This window comes from Lepisosteus oculatus, chromosome 4, assembly GCF_040954835.1.
Source record: "Lepisosteus oculatus isolate fLepOcu1 chromosome 4, fLepOcu1.hap2, whole genome shotgun sequence".
In the NCBI taxonomy this organism is placed as follows: domain Eukaryota; kingdom Metazoa; phylum Chordata; class Actinopteri; order Semionotiformes; family Lepisosteidae; genus Lepisosteus; species Lepisosteus oculatus.
This window is the reverse complement of record NC_090699.1, coordinates 54,915,855-54,935,502: the sequence shown is the minus strand read 5'-3', so window position 1 is coordinate 54,935,502 and position 19,648 is coordinate 54,915,855. Positions and strand designations below refer to the sequence as shown.

At 37.3% G+C, this 19,648-nt stretch overlaps 2 protein-coding genes across 2 annotated transcripts in view; one reads left to right on the top strand and one right to left on the bottom strand.

Moving 5' to 3' along the window:
* Positions 1–9,402: 9,402 nt before the first annotated feature.
* On the top strand, positions 9,403–13,984 carry setmar (SET domain and mariner transposase fusion gene). Its single transcript, XM_015347393.2, has 2 exons — positions 9,403–9,593; positions 13,094–13,984. Exons 1-2 carry the CDS (start codon positions 9,495–9,497, stop codon positions 13,883–13,885), a joined length of 891 nt encoding a protein of 296 aa, XP_015202879.2. The 5' UTR covers positions 9,403–9,494; the 3' UTR covers positions 13,886–13,984.
* A 3,628-nt stretch (positions 13,985–17,612) lies between these two features.
* sumf1 (sulfatase modifying factor 1) overlaps positions 17,613–19,648 on the bottom strand; it is a 29,125-nt gene continuing 27,089 nt past the window's right edge. The window contains exon 9 of the mRNA XM_015347384.2: positions 17,613–19,420. Coding sequence (XP_015202870.2) covers positions 19,319–19,420 — 102 coding nt within the window. The 3' untranslated portion in view covers positions 17,613–19,318. The remainder of the gene's footprint in view (positions 19,421–19,648) is intronic.

Sequence of the window (19,648 nt, the reverse complement as noted above, 5' to 3'; positions counted from 1 at the left end):
CCCAAGAGGGTAAAAAGTATCAAATATTTAAGCCTCTTTCTTTAGGATAGATAATGAGATGTTTTATTTACATGAAAATATTGATCTCCTCTCAAGGATTTCATATACATTTTTCCCACTACTGAACAGCATCTTCTACTATAGAAACACTTTTAGCCTATCCTCATGTGTGCTCAGTGTTGGCAGAGAATGTGCTGTGTATGCGTGCAAAAAAAGTTCTTTATTTCTGGATTTTGTAATGAAGAAAATTCACAAGATTGGTTTAATTATTTGTCTTTTCAGGAAAGAGAAAAAATCTAGTTGACTTGTACACTATAATCCCCACAGCAGATATGCATAGTGAATACCACATCTACACGAAGGCTACAAAGGAATGGCTATAGGTTAATTTTACACTGAAAGTTAGAAAGAATAAAAAAAGCAAAGTTAAGGCTGTGGCTTCACACATCTGAAAAAGACTACACATACTGTTTTTGTTCATCTTTCCTGTTTGCAGAGTTGAATTAAACTAATTCTAGATATGCATATTACTTCAAACAATTGTAGATTCAGTTTTAACTACAGAAAAATATTTTTAATAAAGCTAAATGAGGCTAAAACAAATTCTGTGTTGTTTAAAAAACATTCTGTATTACACTTTAGGATGACTCATGTACTGTATAAATATTGTTGGTGTTTTACCTGCAGTCATTCACTACATGTATTTTTGTGCTTGTACAATCTCTCAATGCAATTATGTCTGCCTAACTGTTTTAAAGCAGGATACAATAGGCATCAAGTACACATTTGCTGTTCATCCACCTGTTTTTCCCTGCTCCGTGTTTTTCTGAAGCAATTGAAAGGCCTCCAGCATCATAAACTCTCCCAATCACCCCCAGAATGCAAAAGAAGGACTACTTTCATCTCCTGTCCAGCTGTTTCCTTCATTCCTTTCCAGCAGGTTCAGGTTATGAAAAAAAAGATTAGAATCTAATGGACAACATCAGGAGCACAAATGAGAGACCAAAACACTAAACGTTGCTTCGGGAAATATCATCGAGAAAAACTGCCTCTATCCAACTTGCTACTGACCAGATTGCACTCCCCCTGTTAATGGACATTTACATAATTCAACATGACTTCTTTAACCCCCATGAGGCCAAATTAGGGCTCATAAAGAACATTGTCTACATTTACTTCCTTCTACAGAGAGCAGAAAGGGTCCAAGAATTCAGAAGCACTCAGAGGTTGAGACTCTGTTTATCAAAAATATTTAAAAGGAACTCTTTTCTTGAGTTTCACTTATGCTGAAGGGTCTATAACTCAAACATCTAAATGTATTTCATTGCAATAGGCTGCAGTATTTGTATAAACCCTCCCATTTATTTTTTCTACAAAAGGTAAAATACTGATGTGTCTACCTGAACTTAAAATGCTTAGAGTAAATGTTCCAGTAATATTCTTCCTTATGTTGCCTATTCTAAAATAATCAATCAGTGTCTCTGAACGAACCTACAGTATACAAGGTTTATCAAATTTTAACTGATATAACTGTGATTGAAGTTTTCTGATGGTCCAAGTGCTCAATATCATCAAACTCATGTATAAAGTCATCCAAATGGACCATGTCAAGTTCAGCAATAATATCAAAATGATTAGTCATAGGAGATAAAGAGCACATTTTATACATTTTTTGGTAGTTTTGTTTTATGGCATTTGTAACAAAATGTTTTCATATCAGGAAGTGAATACTTCATTTTAGGGTCATTTTAGTAAGCAACTTGACAGTATTTTGGGACTGATGAGCCACAAAAAAAAAAATAAATGAGCAAGACTGGCTACATAAACTCCTCTTGTGTAATTCGTCTTATGTTTTTACGTTTTTTATTCTGTTGTAGTCGCACTTAGCTCTGGCCCTTATATACAAAGCCTGCTTTCAGTGTTTACTGTATTGTTGCACAGCAGAAGTAAACTTGAAGGCACATGCTTTGGATTTTGACAGAGCCAAAGAAGGGGAATGGTTTAGATTGTCAAAGGGCTTCTGTTCTGTAGAGTATATCAAACAAAAATTAAAACAGTTATTAAATATTCAGCACTAGGACAGAAATAGACATCAGTGACCACATAGTACCCGAAGTGTTTTTTCATTGTTTTAGTTTAAGACCGATTTCTTTGAGAAAATGGGGTGAGACATAATTTACTACAGTAAATGCCAATGCTTCACTAAAACATAATTTTCTCCTTTATCTGGTATACTGTAGATTGTACAATAATCAAAATAGTTTTGCTAATAAAATGTTGGATTACTCGTCCCCACCCATGATCACCTTTATGATAGTTTCAGTTAACTTATAAGTGGTAATTTGATTTTTATCTTGATGTTCAAGGAAATATCTCACTGATGGAATGATAGAAACATTTACTCCATCTAAAGTAAAGAAAAGTTACTAAAACTTCAATAAAATATCTAAATTAAATTTTACTGGGAAATAGTACTCGTTTGACTTTGGAGTATAAGGGTGATTCTGATCTAGATTGTAAAGCAGTTTACACTTTTTTTCATTGCTGTCCTTCAATTATTAAAAACGTATTTGTTGACACTAGCAGTACAGAAACTTGATTGACACAAAGTGAAGGTTGCAAAATGGAAAATAGGAAAGTTTAGGGAGAAAAAAAACCTTGTCATGTCTCCATCTCGCAGCACAGAAAGTTATAGGAAAGGGACATACCGTTATAACAAAAAATGTGATGCACTTTTTAGGTAAACTGCTTTTTTTAATTTCCAGATCTTCAATAGCGCCTGCGATTACCATTATGTAACTAATTATAGGTAGCTGGTACATCCGAGCTTTTGGGAAAAGAAACAGGTTTTCTAAGGATAATCCTTGATCAGGCTGGACGCCTGCCTGCAGAAATAATGGACCTCATTCAAATGCTCAACCAGCTGAGTGAATGGCTGACAGCCAGCAGCCAGTCAATGGTCAGGGGGGGGGTTGTGTGACAGGAGCAAGGCCAATGTCTGACATTTTGATGGCGACTATCCAGGTCAGTCTTTCAAAAGGTTTACCAAATCAGTGTGGTGCCGAGGAATAGCACAAGATGCATCATTTAACATACCGCCAAGGGCCATTCTCATAAACCCTTTTCCTCCGTGCTATACTTAAAAAAAGCAAACTCTTAATAAGCACATTAAGTGCCTATCCTGATGTATGAGACGTTTTCTAACTTTGTTTTGTTGTTCCTCAGAAAACCAATACTACAAGTGTTACCAAGCCCATTTGGTCTCATTTGCACGAGGACACATTCTACATTATAGTACTTTTCAGATTTGCTCTGTGCAGAATCCTACTTTTTATTTAGCTTTTCAAAATTTGAAAATGGCATCATTTTCCATTTTAACCTTTCCAAATTAATAAGATAATGCCCTGAAGAGCAGTTTGAAAAAAAAAACTTTATTACACTGTTAGAATACTGCGTTTGCTTTTCCCTACAGTCAATATATAAAAGCCTGATATTCTTCAAAATAGCTCTACCAGGAGACAAAGATACACAAGCATTAACTGCAGTCCTTTCATCATAAAAAGTAGGCCTCTTTCACCTCTTCTCATCCATAAGACATACACATGTTCAAACCAAAGCTTTTAATACTTCAAAGACAGTGACAAAAAGGAGTGACTAATTTCTGTATACTTTCCATACAACCTAGTGAAGATTTATTCCTTAATAATTCAGTTTCTTTGACACATCTTTGGTATTCTTTGATTCACACTGAGAGTATATATTATGCTATTAATCATTTAAGATCTTCCATAAACATAGCACTGATATTAAAATACGAATAGTGTATTTCAATGGGAAGACAATTAATGAAACTTAAAAAATAATAGTGCAGATACGGGTTATATTGGAAAATCTAGGCAACTTTTTATTTTTCAACACAAAAGATGCTAAAGAAATCCCTTTATACTTGAAAATACCTTTATAATGAAAAAATCCTATATAAAAACAGACTCGTTTGGAAATGATTTGCAGGGCTGACAACCCTTATTGTTAATTCTGTCATCAAGTCATTTTTTCTTGGATTCCACAGCTTCTTTTATACTCTTTGATGTGATGGACAGAATCTATTACACTTACAGTACCTCTGTAAGCTTTCGGATTGTGTTTAGTAAAACTTCAATGTTTTATCCCTCTTTCAAAATGGCGGTGGTGACGGTTGAGTGCACATAACTAACATCTTTGAGGTTACCTTCTTGTCTCTATGAATCCTTAGATGTTTACAAATATTGACAACTGGTTATCAATAGGTCTGACATGTGAAGATGTATGACATTGTAGTGCTTGGCGTATCTTTTTTTAACAATCTGTTGGGGAAAAAAAATCCATAATTTTACAAGGCATTTTACTCTTTCTAGAAAATTACTGCGTCGTGATGGCTGACAGACAGGGAAGGTGCTGTTGTTATGACAAATGGCTTGAAAATGCCAGCCAGCTCTGGGAATCTATCCCAGCAATATGACCTTTATCCATCTGCTAGTTTCAAAACCTTATTTCAAACAGCCTCAGTGGCAAAGGTGTGGGCTCACAGCAGAACCAGGCAACATAATCTGCAAGCGCACAAGCTGAGATAACAGAAACAGCGCATAATTACGTCGCCACAGCTGTTTTTTTTCTTCAAGACTCTGCATTTCAGCAAAAACATCTAACCTCTAAGTTTATTGATTTTAATACAGTCGGAGTTTTGCGTTCTTAATGGCAAGTAGTGGATTTAACGATATTTTCTTTAAAGTTAACCTCTCATTACAGTCAATAAGCCCAAGAAAGTCCCAAGTACATATTACTATATCGTATACTGCATATAATAGAGTAAGCAGAGGGAACTATATTAGTGTATACCATTTTATTCATGGTAGATGTGTTCAGTAAAATGTCTGTTATCGTACTCTAAAACTACCATTTTGAAAAAAATGGAAATATAGAATAAATATGGATATACATGTAGTTAATAAAGGGAAATTAAGGGATCTCATTTACGGTGACAGCATCTGAGTGCAGTTTTTTTAAATCCAACCTCTGGTAAATCAAAAATTAATTAATCTCCCTTTCCCTTTAAGAATCTTTTAGCAAGAAGGTTCCCTGGTTTTTGTGACTTAAAACAAAGCGCCAAAAGAGCTCTAGGGTCGTGATTTACTCAACTCCACTCTCTTAAGTGTCATTTAGCCTGAAGTTGAACTTACAGTAAATGTAAGAGCAGCTCCTTAAGATCAGCCTACCCAGGAAACCAAGAGGCTTCTTCAAGAGATAAACGTTTAAGCTGTAAAATGGAGATTCTACAGCCAGTGTACTGTAATCAGACACCTCACTGGTGATTCACGAAGGTTTTACAGCTTTAACTGACCATTCCGCAGCACAGACTTTGTTAGCCTCAGGTCTTTTTTCTTTATTTCATTTTTTTTAAATGTGAAAAAATCTGGATTTCATATCTTTTTTTCTTTACTCCAGCAGTATGATATACCCCTGGTGGATTTACAGTACAAACAGATGGATCGCCACTACAACTGCAAAAGCAGTTCAATGTTATGTGATGTCACTAATGGGACAGTGGTGTCACCTCTACAGTCATATCCAGCATCAAGTACTGTATCTCCACCGTAATCTCCAAGGACACTCATGTTGATACCTTTTTTTACAAACGGAAACAGATTGAAATTTTCTCAATCTCATTTCTGACAATCACACACACAGTGTCATTGCTCTGCAGTCTATTTATTACAAAGGTCGAGCTAGCAGCTTGCCCATGAGATGTACACCTGCGTTCAGTGTTTTGGAAATACTTATGCTATCTGGTGCTTTACAGTCTGTATTTTAACAGATGTTTGTGGTGACTTATTAGCAGCACTAAACAGGTTTACTTGTGATGTCTAAATTTTGTTTCATACAGAACAGTTGTGAATGTGCAGAAAGATGAGTGTTAAATTAAGTATTATGATGCTACCAGAATTTACAAAAAGATTTACAGGTGGCATGGTAGCACAGTGCTTAACAGTGCTGCCTTGCAGCACTAGGGCCATGTGTACAAATCCTGTTGTAGTATACAGTATGCATGGGGTTTGTATTCTTATACATTCCCTGTATTTGCATTGGTTTTCTCCCACAGCATAGTATAAAGCTATACTGGTAGGTTCACTGACTTCTAGGAAAATTGGTCCTGGTGTGAGTGATTGTGTGCCCCAAGATAGTCTAGCACCCTCTCTAGGGTGTATACTGCCTTGCACTTGCCTGGACAGGCTGAATAAAGTGGTTACAAAATGGATGGATTCATCTGAACACAAAACAAGAAAATACCAAGGATACAAAAAAAATGTTTTCTGTAGCATAAACCAAACACATTTTCCACTCCAATATTTGTGTTTCATATGTTTCAGGAGGGGTTAATTTATGAACAAGACCTTGGTTATCGTGGACCATCTTGACTATGGTGTATCAGTGCCCCCTGTTGACAAATGTGAGAATTGTTTCCCCTGTCATGCATATACTGTACAGTACGACAAAAATCATGCTTTCTTTTGCAGAGATCACAGAGAATTGTCAGATTTAAGCACTTCTAATCACAGGTTTCAACCACGTCTTCCCGATCCTTAAAAACAATATAATAAATAGAATGGCTCTTATTAGAACACATTTCAGGACGATTTTAATGGACTTAATATATCAATAATTGGTACTTCCATTAATCAATTCATTCTCTCATTGTGTTATCCAATTCAGGGCCATGGATAAGCCTATCCCAGCAAGCAATGGGCACAACACAGGATACACCCCAGACAGGATGCTAGTCCATTGCAGGGCATGCACAGACAAACATGCACACATTCACACCACAGCCAAATTTTCCTAGAGGCCAATAAGAAACCTACTACTTCAAGGTGTTTTGTCTGCCCGGGGTAATGGTTGCTATCCAAAGAAAATTCTTTAGAAAGTACTGAACCTGAAATTTGACAAACAGTACTAAACTTTGATTAGGTGGAATCTCCCATACATTATAAAATTCTAAGATTTCAGAAAGATAGTTTAAGTGTATTAAAAAAAGTATATACAAAGTATAGTTTGATATCTTTTGTTTTTGTTTCTATTAGAGAAGAAAATTGATGTTTATTTGTATTTACCTATAGCATTCATTTCTATAGCTGTACGATTGCCCAGAAAAAAAACAAACCCTTAAAAACTTTGATTCTAAAATAACAGGCATCAATTTTATTAACTCATTCTCAGTTGTTTTGCTTACCAGCAACAAAATGTGTCAAACCTTTTAGGTTATTTTGTTTATATTAATTTAGCATTTAATAATAGGCAGTACTTTAGAATACTCAAAGCAATTTACAGTAAAACTAAAAACCATTAAAAAAACACAAAAATAGTAACAAAGATAGGAGATGATAAAATCAGCACACAAACAGAAATTGGAAATGTCTGTGCTCAGGGTAGTTGACTCCCTGATATCCTCGGGATACAACTCCCAAAGTTTTTAATCAAGAGAATACCCTGACAGGGTGTAAGCAAGCTTGGGGGACAAACAAACAAACGAGGACTGCGAGGCGGGTACAAGGAGGAAAATAAGTGAAATAGGCACTGAGGTGCCAAGCTATGCCGAGCCTTTCAGGTGAGCATGAGGATTTTGAATTTAACTTGGAGCCTGAAAGGAAGCCAGTGCAGGGACTCCAGGACAAAATGAAACATTTTTTCTTCCTTTTTGCATCTTTTGGTGGGTTTGTGCGACTGTAACAGTTAAGAACTTTAAGTTAAATGAATAACAGTCACCTTAACATTTTCACAGCTGTTGTCCAACATTTCCTTTATGTTGTTTGAACAAAGGAAATTACATATTTTTCCAGGACAAAATACAGAATTCACTAATCTTTAAAAGAACAGCTTAATCTTCTATGACAATGGGACCTGGTAGTATTAAAGAAATTATGACAGCTTTCTCTCTCCATTGACTTTCTAGTACTTTGCCCTGTGACCTCACACTCAGGAGTACAAAGTCTTGTGAACCTACTACATCTACTGTATAATGGACTAAGTGTCACACTCTGGCTTTCCAAAGCTAATACACTATTTAATGACAATGTGCAAGATTTTTTTGATAGCATGGCAAATGGTTTCCACATGAGCCGTAACCGTATCTTTCCCCAGATAGCAGTGGCAAGAACCTCGCTCGGTCGATTCCGGTTGGCCGGGGGCGCTCATTAACCGTCTTCTTATTTACCGGCGTCCCGACCCGGAAAGCGACCGAGGCTGCTACCCATATTAATCCTTTATAGTCCTTTTTTTCTGATTTCTAGTACCTGATAAAAAAAAACCTCTGCCTCCAAATCCTGTTTTGAAATGCTTTAATGTTTCCTAAACCATCAGGACCTGTGAAAAAACAAGCACCGACTGCCTCACGAACTGCATTTAAAGGAAGCCAGAGACTCCAGGTGCAGCCAATTCAGTGATTTCCTCGTGAGAATTTGAAAAATGTGGCTCCCCTAAATGAGATAACCCCGCCCTTGCTACAGACACATAACATTCATTTCCTCCACCCATTTTCTAATCGCTTCGTCTAATTCAGTGTCACATGGGACTATATACAGCCTGATGCATGCAAAGGACCTTTATGGGATACCAATCCATCATGGGACGGACAGACACACACACTTGTATGCTTGTATTGCAGGAATTAATCAAATAATTTCCATTAGAGAGTCACTCCAAACGTATATATTTATGTAAACAGCAATTTAAAAAAAAAGCATACCTGCTTGTAACCGCATCTCTATAAATGCAAAACAGCTCTTAAAAGTGACGTGTAAGTTTAACCATTATAAAAGGTAACATTTTTGGTTAATGATGCACAGGTATAAAACGAAAATAAAAAGATAAATGTAATTAAAAAAAACGTACAAGCGAGCTAAAGCTCTAACAATATCACAAATTGGACTCCTATTAAGAGGGACCAACAGGTGTGTGGGGGAAGTTATTAATTGCAGTTCTCTCGGCCACCGTACTTAGCTATCAAGAAAAGATTGTCGAAAAGAGCATGGTAGTTACTATAATAAACTATCAAGTAACTCTTGTTTAATCTACACCATGGGTTCAAAGTGCAAGCGATTTGCTCATTTCCCACACGAACAATATTTGTGAAAATAACCCAAGACTTTCTATAGAAATGTCCCAAATCTTTCTGGTTGTCAGTCATTTTTCTGTTTAGACGCGCTGTATCACACTAACTCCTCTCGTTCAAAGAGCTCATACAAAGACGCCTACAAACCACATTTTAGAAAAGCAAACGGAATCATGGGCTGGACTATCCTGTGCTTCTTCGCTCTCATTGGTAATGTCTCTTGTTTAGGAAACAGACCTCCCGGAAGTTCTGCCCTTATCCCTTAGTTCACGTTTAAAGATGGGGCTTAAGAACTTCTGAAACGAGTCTTGTCTCAATATACATTTAAAGTAAATTGGGTTACAGATTACAAATGAGCTGGAATTCCGAATATGATGTGTGCTGTGGTCTGGAGAACCTGCCAGTCTTTGTTGAAAACAAAATCAATAAAGAGGATTTGCCCCAGTTTCAGGTAATTTAGAAGATGGCATTGAGACTCCTATTCACAAGGCTACTAACATTCTGTCGTGGTTATATATGTATGTTTTTGGAAATACAAATGAGAAAATTCAGATGCTAAAGCAAGAGCTCGTGTAATCGAACAAAATGGACGTCGGTAAAACAGATATACATTTTGCAGAATAACGCATTGTGTTTCCCCTAGTATGAGACAAGCAAAAAAAATATCGCTATCTAAAGCAAGCTCTTCTGCATGTATAATAAATTCGAATATATTAGAATACAATAAATCGTTCCATCATTTGTCACGCTATATGCTTTGAGTACTGTATATCTCGTATTATTTATAGAAAGAGAATATGAAAGTTTTCTTAGAATCCCAAAGTTTATTTCATGTGCGGATATTTGCTGTGTGTTAATACAAAGAAAATGTCGTGTACTGTATGGGAATATCTGATTTAATGAATCTTGAAACCAGTTGTTGCAAAGCAAGCATTTCACAGATAATGTCAGTAGATGGCGCTACGATCTTAATTTGTTCAAAACGTTTTTAGACGGGTAATAAGGTAACAAAGATGTGCTTTTGAAATCTGCTCCTTTATAGTTCAGATAATTAATAATCATCCTCTCTAACTTCATGTTTTGGTCCTTTTCGACCAGTTATATAGTATTTTAAAAGAGTTTCAACTATGTCCAGAGAATGGCACAAGTTGTTTATTTTATTTTTGTATATTAGAAATTGTTTATGGATTTTATTCATCCTTCCTCATAGTTATATTTTTTGTTTCCATTAGTCTTGCACAGCAGTAAATACTGCACATGAGGCACTGCATGAGATACAGTTGTTACTTCTGGTATTTTTATCTTTCATCAGTACCCTGACTGGGACCTGTCTGCTGAAACATGCTTGTTTTATTCCCATTGTATTGGATTTTTTTTTTAATCAAATTATTAAAGAAAAAAACACATAAAGGTTGATCAGAAAAATGTTTGTGATCTGATCTGACTGAATGTGGAACTTTCTTGAACTGCTTATTCTTTGTGAGCCTTGGAGTTTGCTTTGCTGAGATCACAGTTGAAGGGCTTAAGACTGAACATGATAGTAAATATGGTATGAGTGGATCTGTTTTTATCACAATGAAATGGCTTTCTGGTTCGTTGACATTTACAAGTTACGCTCGAATGAGCTGCCCATCAGTAAAATACTGCCTTAAACCTGCTTATGACCTTACCCAAGCAACACATCTGTTGGTCAAACTGTGTTCCCTCTTTCAGCCCACATCAGTTCCCCTGCAATTCTAATCTTTTAATAGCCACTGATTAACCTTATCTGACGTCAGGCTGGGTACCATGGGGATATTAGGTGCTGTCGTAGTTTTATCAATGTGGATAGGGTGGAGGTTCAAATAAAACTCTTCGGTGGAGGTGTAGACTTCAGGTACAATATATACAGTGTGCCGTACCTGCATGTTGAACAGGGTGTAAAACTGGTTAACTAGTGAGGACAGTCTACCAGACAGCCAATCAGCATGTGGGATTATCACTGTTCTGCAAAAGCAGGAGTCATGCGAGATTGAGCCATTTATGTGCAAGGACTAACTGGAGTCAATAAACTGCATTTAAGCAGTTGCACCACTCTGTTTTGAATAAGCAGACTGGCCGTCCTTAAGATACATATCATATAGCAGGCATAGTGATGTGTATGAGAAGGAATGGAAAACAGGGCAGGAGGAGAGAGTTGCATTAGGTCTCTAGCAGTTTGCAGTCTTGTTTTGAATGGATGTTGATCCATAAATGTGATGCTATTGCTTACGGCCAACACGAACATTTTCCTTTCTGAATAGGCTTTCAAAAATTGTGCAGATTTTGCTGTGATAATTTAACTTTTATGAAAGAGTTAAGAGGGCGCTGTAGTGGTGCCTCATAGCATTGAGGCGCTGGGTTCAATTCTGGGCTTGGGGCGATATCTGCCTGCAGTCTGTATGTTATCCCCATGTTCACGTGGGTTTCCTTTGGGTGTTCCGGTTTCCTCTCACAGTCCAAAAACAAAAGGTTAATTTTCTTCTGAGCAAATCAACCCTGGTGTGACTGTGTGCGTGTCGGTGTTAACGTCTGTGTCTGGTATCCAGTCCAGAGTGTTCCCCTGCCTTGCACCCAGTGCTTGCTGGAACAAACTCTGGCTCGAGCAATATGCTGACACTGACATTTGGCTAAATGTAATCATTGACCAACGCCATATTACAGTTTAGGCTGCATTTCATGTATGCATATGCAACTAATTGTGATTTGCTCAGCAGGAGTCCTTATCTTTATCCATTTTGATTTTCAGTTGTATAAAATGATATAAATGAACAAAATGGGTTTAAATAAAATACAGTAAATCATAAACTTAAAATATATCAGCATACAATTACTGTTAAGTATAACAGAATACGTGCAGGTGCCTGGTAATGGGGTAATTACAATTCAGATCAAAAGGAATCAAGTGCACAACTGGTTAAGTATATGGTAGTGGAGTGTACTGTGTAAGTGTACCAGATAGTACTGTATGTTGGACAAAACAATACAATTAGTGCGACAGTAGGGGGTTCCAGATTCCATATGCATGACTTCCTTAGTGCAACTAGTACTGTCAGAACTGGTGAGTGCTGAGGAGGCACTGGGAGGTAGTCGGGGACTATGGAGGTCTGTAGGCTGGTCTTTTCATCAGAGGAAGGGATGATTGGAGAGATAAAGGGCTTTAGAAGGGGCTGAAGAGAGTAGCACAACCCCTAGAGGAACAGCAGAAGAAGCAGGATGGGGTTTGAGTAGAAACAGGGGACTGGAGCTAGGAGGGAGACAGTTATCCCAGAAACCAGTTAACCTGTCAGTATGTCTTTGGACTGTGGTAAGAAACCAAACCATTCTTAGGAAAACCCACGTGAACACAAGAACATACAAACTCCACACAGATATAACACCCCCGGTTTGGAACTGAATCCAGGCCCCAGTACTTGCCACTTCACTACCATGCTCCCCTATGAGCATTATTACTTTGCTTAAATACGTTTAACCACAGCGAGGGAGCGCTGGAAAGGACTATCTCATTGCAAATCTGGCCCCGTCATCTACTTGCAATGATCGCTAACCACTTGCATCCACTTGCTAACCTCATTTGGAAAGTTTTTTTTTTTATTTTTGTTATTTTGTTAGCACGTGTACTTATTGTGAGATGTTTTCTTTGCAATAAAGTTTATTTTGATAGAAAAAAAATATTTTTCAATCCCTGTGAAGCTTCTTTTGTAAATTATTTTTTTTCCTGTTATTGGTTACTGTATTCATGGTACCCTTGGTCTGAGAAATAGTCTTTTTGCAGTGCTCTTATCTTTACAAAAGGATTCAGATAAATAGCGAGGCCTAAACAGAGCAGAGAACAGAGCTATGAGGTTAAAAGGGTAATTATCCTCAGATGCAACCTGCTAATTAACCAACAGAGTCCTCAGTTTTAACTCCTCCAATGTTGTTGTTTTGCAGTATTCTCCAGAACAGGTTCCGGGGCCTGGCACGGATACTGACCCCTCTGAAGTGACCTTTCCAGGGTGTGGCTGCCTTGCGACTTCCTGTCTCTCAGGTAGCTGCACGTGTCTGGAGAGGCACGGGCAGATGTACGATGGTAACCTCCGTCTCCGAGACCAGGAAGAAAACGAGGACTACAGCAGGCCGGTGTTTGAGTGTAACGTCATGTGCAGATGCAGCGAGAACTGTGCAAATCGAGTTGTGCAAAGAGGCTTGGGCTTCAGACTCGAGGTGTGTCAGACTCACACCAAAGGATGGGGTCTGAGGACACTGGAGCCCATACAGAAGGGACGGTTTGTGTGCGAATACGCTGGGGAAGTGATCGGTTTCGCCGAAGCGTGCAGAAGACAAGCCTCCCAGAAACCCGAAGATATGAATTACATCATAGCTGTTAAGGAACACACAGGCGTTGGCGGAACCATCGAAACATTTGTCGACCCAGCTCGCGTGGGGAATGTGGGAAGGTTCCTCAACCACTCTTGCCAACCGAATTTGTTCATGGTGCCAGTGCGGGTGGACTCTCTAGTTCCCCGCCTGGCCCTCTTCGCCGGGCGTGATATTGCATCAGGGGAGGAACTTGTGTTTGATTACTCGGGGAGATATAAAAACAGCCTGGGGAATGGCCAGGCTCCAAACACCATCAGTGCAGAGAGTTGGATGAGAAAACCGTGTTACTGCGGATCCCAGGATTGCTGTGGATTTTTGCCCTTGGATATTTCTGTTATAAATAATGGTGAAGTGTCCAATTAAAATGTTTTTTTTTTCTTGAAATGTAATCTCATCTGTATACAATATGTTATTAAATTATAATTAAAAGAGACAACTATCTTAGTACTGCGTTCAGTGATATTTAAATGGTCCCTTTTTTTCTATGAATGTATAACCATTTAGGATAAATTAGGATTAGGAGATGAATTTAACCATTAGGATAAGGATGTTTGATGTTCCAGAGAATGTGTGGTAATTCAAATAATATAAATCAGAAATACATTAATTTTCTACATTCGATTTTTTTTCACGTGAAACAAAGCACCCTCTTCATCCGTTACTGAAACTTATTCCCATGAACAATCAATTAGAGTAATGAGCAGACGGATTTAATCTTCATACCCTTTATCTGAAAAGGTGTGAAATTTGACCTGAAAAGCTTGCTGCAAAATTACTTGTCTTATATAAGAAACAGCCTTTTATGTAATACGTGCCAGTGCTGGAGATACAAACAGTGCCTGGAGAAATGTTTTTAACATCCTGGAATAAATGTATACAGGAAAGCTCTTCCAGTGGACACAGAAGAGGTGAGATAGAAGGTGTCTTCAGAGTATCTTTCCTTGCAAATTCCTTTTTCAAATCCAATGCATAATTTGCCAGTTTTCTGGTCTTCTTATACCCTAATTTGCAAAACACTTTTCTTATTTATCCTGAACTACTACTGCTTCCTCCTAGTTTTTCACATTATAAAACTAGTGCTTGTATAGCAGGGCTGCCATATCAAATGGAGGCCAAACAGTCCTATCTAATGATGTAAAGAGACTAATATTTGCCTGAAACAGTAGTATTACAATGCCTGAAATTGCCAAAACTCAGATCCAAGCCTGGCTATTCTCTGCAAGTTGGCTAAATTGAAAATTGTCTGACTTCAAAAGGGTTCAAGATTCCAACTCTCAACATTTGCAAAACAGCAGAAAGCGTTAAAATACATCAGTAGATCACAAAAAATATATAATTTCCATTTAAGAGGTCACAACTCTATCAAATTAGATACTGAAATCTCATCAGGGCTTTCTGTAGAATTTCAAGGGGACCTTGGCCATTACTGAATAACAGCAGGGTTGATTTAATTATTCTTCTAAATTTCTTATTGATATTGTCCCCAGCACCAATAAAACCCTCAACTTACTACTTAACTGTACATGTTTTACGTATAGGTAGTCAGATTTTAATAGTACTTAAAGCTAGGTAACCAGACCTCCTATTTTGCTACTGTATATACGGTACTATACTAGAGATGACAGTATGTATTGTCTGTGTTATGTTACATTGTGTCCTGGTTCAAAAACTTCGAACATCTGGTCACCTAATTTAGCCCCAATTGGCAAAAGCAATTAAAATGAGCCTGTGGGTATTCTTTTATAGTAAGATGGTAATATTCTTTTATCACACTAGGTGTGAATCTGTCCTACTTCTGATAACCATTCTTAAATTTCCCACTTTGCAAACTCCTTAGAAGCTGCCCCATTTCTTGTCTAGACCTGCTTTAATCTCCTACTCATTTCACTTTATTAATTTTAAAAATTTGGGTTAATTACTACGGAGATTATAAAGCCTTGGAAATGAGACTAATGTGGGAATGATGGTGATGATATGAGATGGAACGTCTTATGACCACTAAAAAAAAGCACCAGGAAGTCCTGTGTGTTGAATAAATCTCCTCACAGTGTGCGTGTGATCTTTCAACTGGAGATTAAAACAACTCCCATAGCAGAGGTATTAAATCCTAAAAGAAAAATAAAAAATACACAGGTCTTAAAGCACATCCTTACACAGACAGTTTACTAGATTACGTGCCAATGTTGAGCGGCCTCAAAATGTATCTGTGCCTTTCATAAGAAAACGTAGAGCTGGATTTCCCCAAAAAGACACAGGTGTCCATTAATATTTTCAAAATGAATTAAATGTGCTGAAAATGTATTATAAGGGAGTATTGATTTAATCAAAAGCAGAACTTAAAAAATTATATACATGTAAATCCACAATTGACATTTCTTCAAAGCCTGTCACTACTGTATGGTGACCATAAATGCAGTGAATTAAATGAATTACAATTTCTACTCATCTGGTAGTGTCATTGAGCCTCGGAAAAAAACAAATTCTGGATGTCACTTTCATAGCTACTGGGTATAAAAGATGGCTGAATCTGAGCAAATTACAGGGTCAGTGAAGATGATTGACCCCAACAGCTGCGGTGTTAGCAATAATACAATAAGACATGGTTTTGGACTGTGGAAATCATCATCAAGACGTCCTGGGCCTACTCCACTGGGACAAGAATGGCAGAATTTCTAATCCAAATGTGCAGTCAGAAAAGTCATCTGAGATACTGCACGAGGGCAACATTTGGGAATCTTAAAGGGAAAAAAAATGGAATATTCAAGATACAAAGTCTTCACGATTACTAGGGGTGACCTCATGAATCTGAAGTATGTGGCAATTTCACATGGCAACAGTAAAACAAAAGGTGTGGTTGTGCCAAAAATTAACTATTGGACTCGCACACATGTACTTGACTGAAATAGCAATTGACCTTTTTGGACAGTATCAGTTAGAAACAATTCTTCAAGCTTGTCAAAGCCAAAGGAGGTTTCACAACATGCATATTGCTGGAGTGTGAATAATTTTGAGCATCATGTATTTAGAAATATATACGCAACACCCCACATTTGCCAGCAATGAAAGGTCGTCTTAAAAAAATAAATGAAATTTACATAAAAAATCACTTAAATTACAGATTCACAAATTGTCAAATATTGGGTTAAGTACAGTACATTGAGCCTTTAAAGTCTGAGTTTGTTGAGATACAGAATAACTGAAACTAAAATTAAGAATATGTATGTACAGTACATACTTTTCCCCCCTCTTCATAAATCATAAACAAAACATACGCATTTTCCTTATTGTGAATGTACTGTATATAGTTCGATTAGAAGTAAAATAACTGTAAAATATAAAGGGAAGAGAAAGGCTAAATTTTAATGTGTAAATTTGTATTATACAATGATTGTTTGCTATGTTATCTTTATTTAAAATTATTTTATCCATTCTCTAAAATAAAAATAAAAAATAGATATGCAAAACTTTTGGACAGATGTCATACTTATACATACAATATTTACAGTCATGGAAGTCATTAGTTTTTTTATTTCTTTCTACCAAAAAATAATGTCTCCCCCTGTTTCTTCCAGATGTTCCAGTTTCCTCCCACAGTCCAAAGACATACTGGTAGGTTCATTGGCTTGTGGGAAAACAGGCTCAGGTGTAAGTGTGTGTGTCTCTATGTGTGCTATGTGATGGACTGGTGTCCCCTTCAGGGTGTATCCTGTCTTGTGCCCGTTGTTAGCTGGGTAAGACTGTCTCACAGCCCTGAAATGGATAAAGCGGTTCGAAAATGGATGGATAAAAAGGCACTCTTGGCACTTTTCCCATGATTATTCATAAAAAACAATCAGCTTTCAGACTAAGTGGCATTTCACTTTGGTGAGGATTCCAATTATCGTATTATTATTTGAATGCTCTTAAAAACACCAGTGGACCATTATTACTTCCACAGGCTTTACCTTCACTGCCAGAGACCCATTTCCTTTTGTATGGGAGGTCTTCATTCTTAACCCAACTGTGCTTAATTTAACAACCGGGAGAGTACAACAGCAACAAAAAAGAAACTCACACCACTTAATAAACAAAATGTTCTTTGACAACAATACATTTGTTCAGGTTTAATTACTCTGAAACCTCACATGTTGATGTCACTCTTCAGAAGCTTGGAAAATGAGAACACCACCACAGAAATAATACATTTCATAGATCTATGAACAACAGCTTGTTGGATTTACACTAATTACTTGCATCTCCCTCCACAGGGTTTATTAAACATGTGGCATAGACTATTTAATTAGTTTCCACTAAATGTAATATCCAAGGAAAACCTTTATGGAGAGAGCTTGAATTCAGGCCAGAAAAATTCACAGCCAGTTATTTGTCCCCTATCCCTTAAGATGCTCTCCAGGAACACCCCCATCAGGTGACAAAAGGCATTGCTCAACTACACACCCACACAAACTAACATTTCAGGAGGCTACATAATATTTCACAATAAGAGGAAAAAGATCCCTTACCACCGAACAGCCATTAGTGGAACACAAAATAACTACATTTGTGTGTAATTTCTGGACATCATTATTTAATGGAATTAAAGGTTTACACAGACACAATATGCTTTTGAGGTCCAAAAATTAATTACATCTCTCAACCTGTATTCAGTATTATTACCCTTATCACAAAATGGTTCCACATTTAGTACCAAAATATAGGAAGGTCTCCAAAATGCAAAATTATCCATATAATTGTAAGACTCTTTCATTGCAAATGAAGTTCCCAAAACAGAAATGTGTAGAAATTTGTATTTTTGGGGACATCTGCTCTGATCATCAGCTGAGGAACACGTATCGGCACAGTCATGTTAAAAAATGTCCTGCATAAACTAATCTTCCAAGGAATGCTCTTAAGTCACGTCACTATCATCTACAACAATCTTCAATCCTCAATGAAAAGAAATCATTTAATTGAGCTACCTGCTTAATCGTTAATATGCAAGCTCTACTAATCTTTATAAATAAGTGATGTAGAGTGACCAATAAAATATACTGGATTGAGACCAAAAGCTGGAGACCACTGCCTTAGATGACACATGAAGACTGCTATATATTTTCGCTATGTAAATACAATGAAACTTTCACAGAACAGAAAGAGATAGAGGAAAAATAAAAACAGAACAAAGGCTGTAAAGACATTTTTGTATGAAGAACTACACGATCATATTATTTTCGGAGAGTTTTGAAACTCGAGGCACAAGTCAAGCAAGAAAGAAGGACAAGGAAAATAAATAATTTATTTGCAGAAAGAAGATTTTTCAGGAAATTTTGCAAAATGCTTTAAAGGCAATCCTGAAAATACACACTGGCATTGTTTTGACTTCTGCAGTATAGTCTTGTCCAGTATGATGAGGGTGGCTTATCTGCGTTGCTCACATTAAATCCAGAGGGCCATCCACAGTGTGAAAAGATCCCCTCTGCCCACCTTTATAAGCATTTCTGCTTGGCTATAGATCCATACATACATTTGGTCACAAATACACCCCAGTGGACAAAATGTCCTTGCACTGGAGCTGTGGACCCAAGTGTGATTAGATTGTTTCAACTGTTAGGATAACCATAAAGTTATTCCTTTCCACATAGAAATCTTCTGTGGATTGAAGGTCCATCTCATGCATTGATGCTCCCCAGGATACCCATTATGAAAGGTGCTCTACATTATTCTTGTGTTTTATATTTAGGGTTCTTGCCTCTTCTTAGCCCGTGTAGCACAGCAAGGCAGTGTGATTCCCCGAGAGAGTCATGTCTCCACTTCTCCTCATGGAAGCTTCTCTGAGGCACAGCGAAAGCCCAAGTTGGAGGCAGAACTGTCAGGGGTGTTCTGGCTACGAGCAGCACATCGGTATCTGTAACAATAGGACTGAAAACAAAGACAATGCTTTCTGTTAGGAGAACATGGGACATACTCGTAATGCACACAAACCTGCCAACACTCAGTGCATGCAATGCAAAAGCATGCAATGTGCAGTTTATACTTTATGTGTAAACATCTGGAAGGTTTGATAGTGCTCACAAAGAGGCTTTGTCAGATGTGTTAAAACAATATAATGAAGTCCAGGCATTTTATTCCATAGGATGGATCATATTA

Bases quoted from the DNA above. Each gene is read 5' to 3' on its own strand.
- setmar (XM_015347393.2), top strand. From the start codon at position 9,495: ATGAGCTGGAATTCCGAATATGATGTGTGCTGTGGTCTGGAGAACCTG. The intron at 9,594-13,093 runs GTAATTTAGAAG...GTTGTTTTGCAG, and splicing joins AGGATTTGCCCCAGTTTCAG to TATTCTCCAGAACAGGTTCC.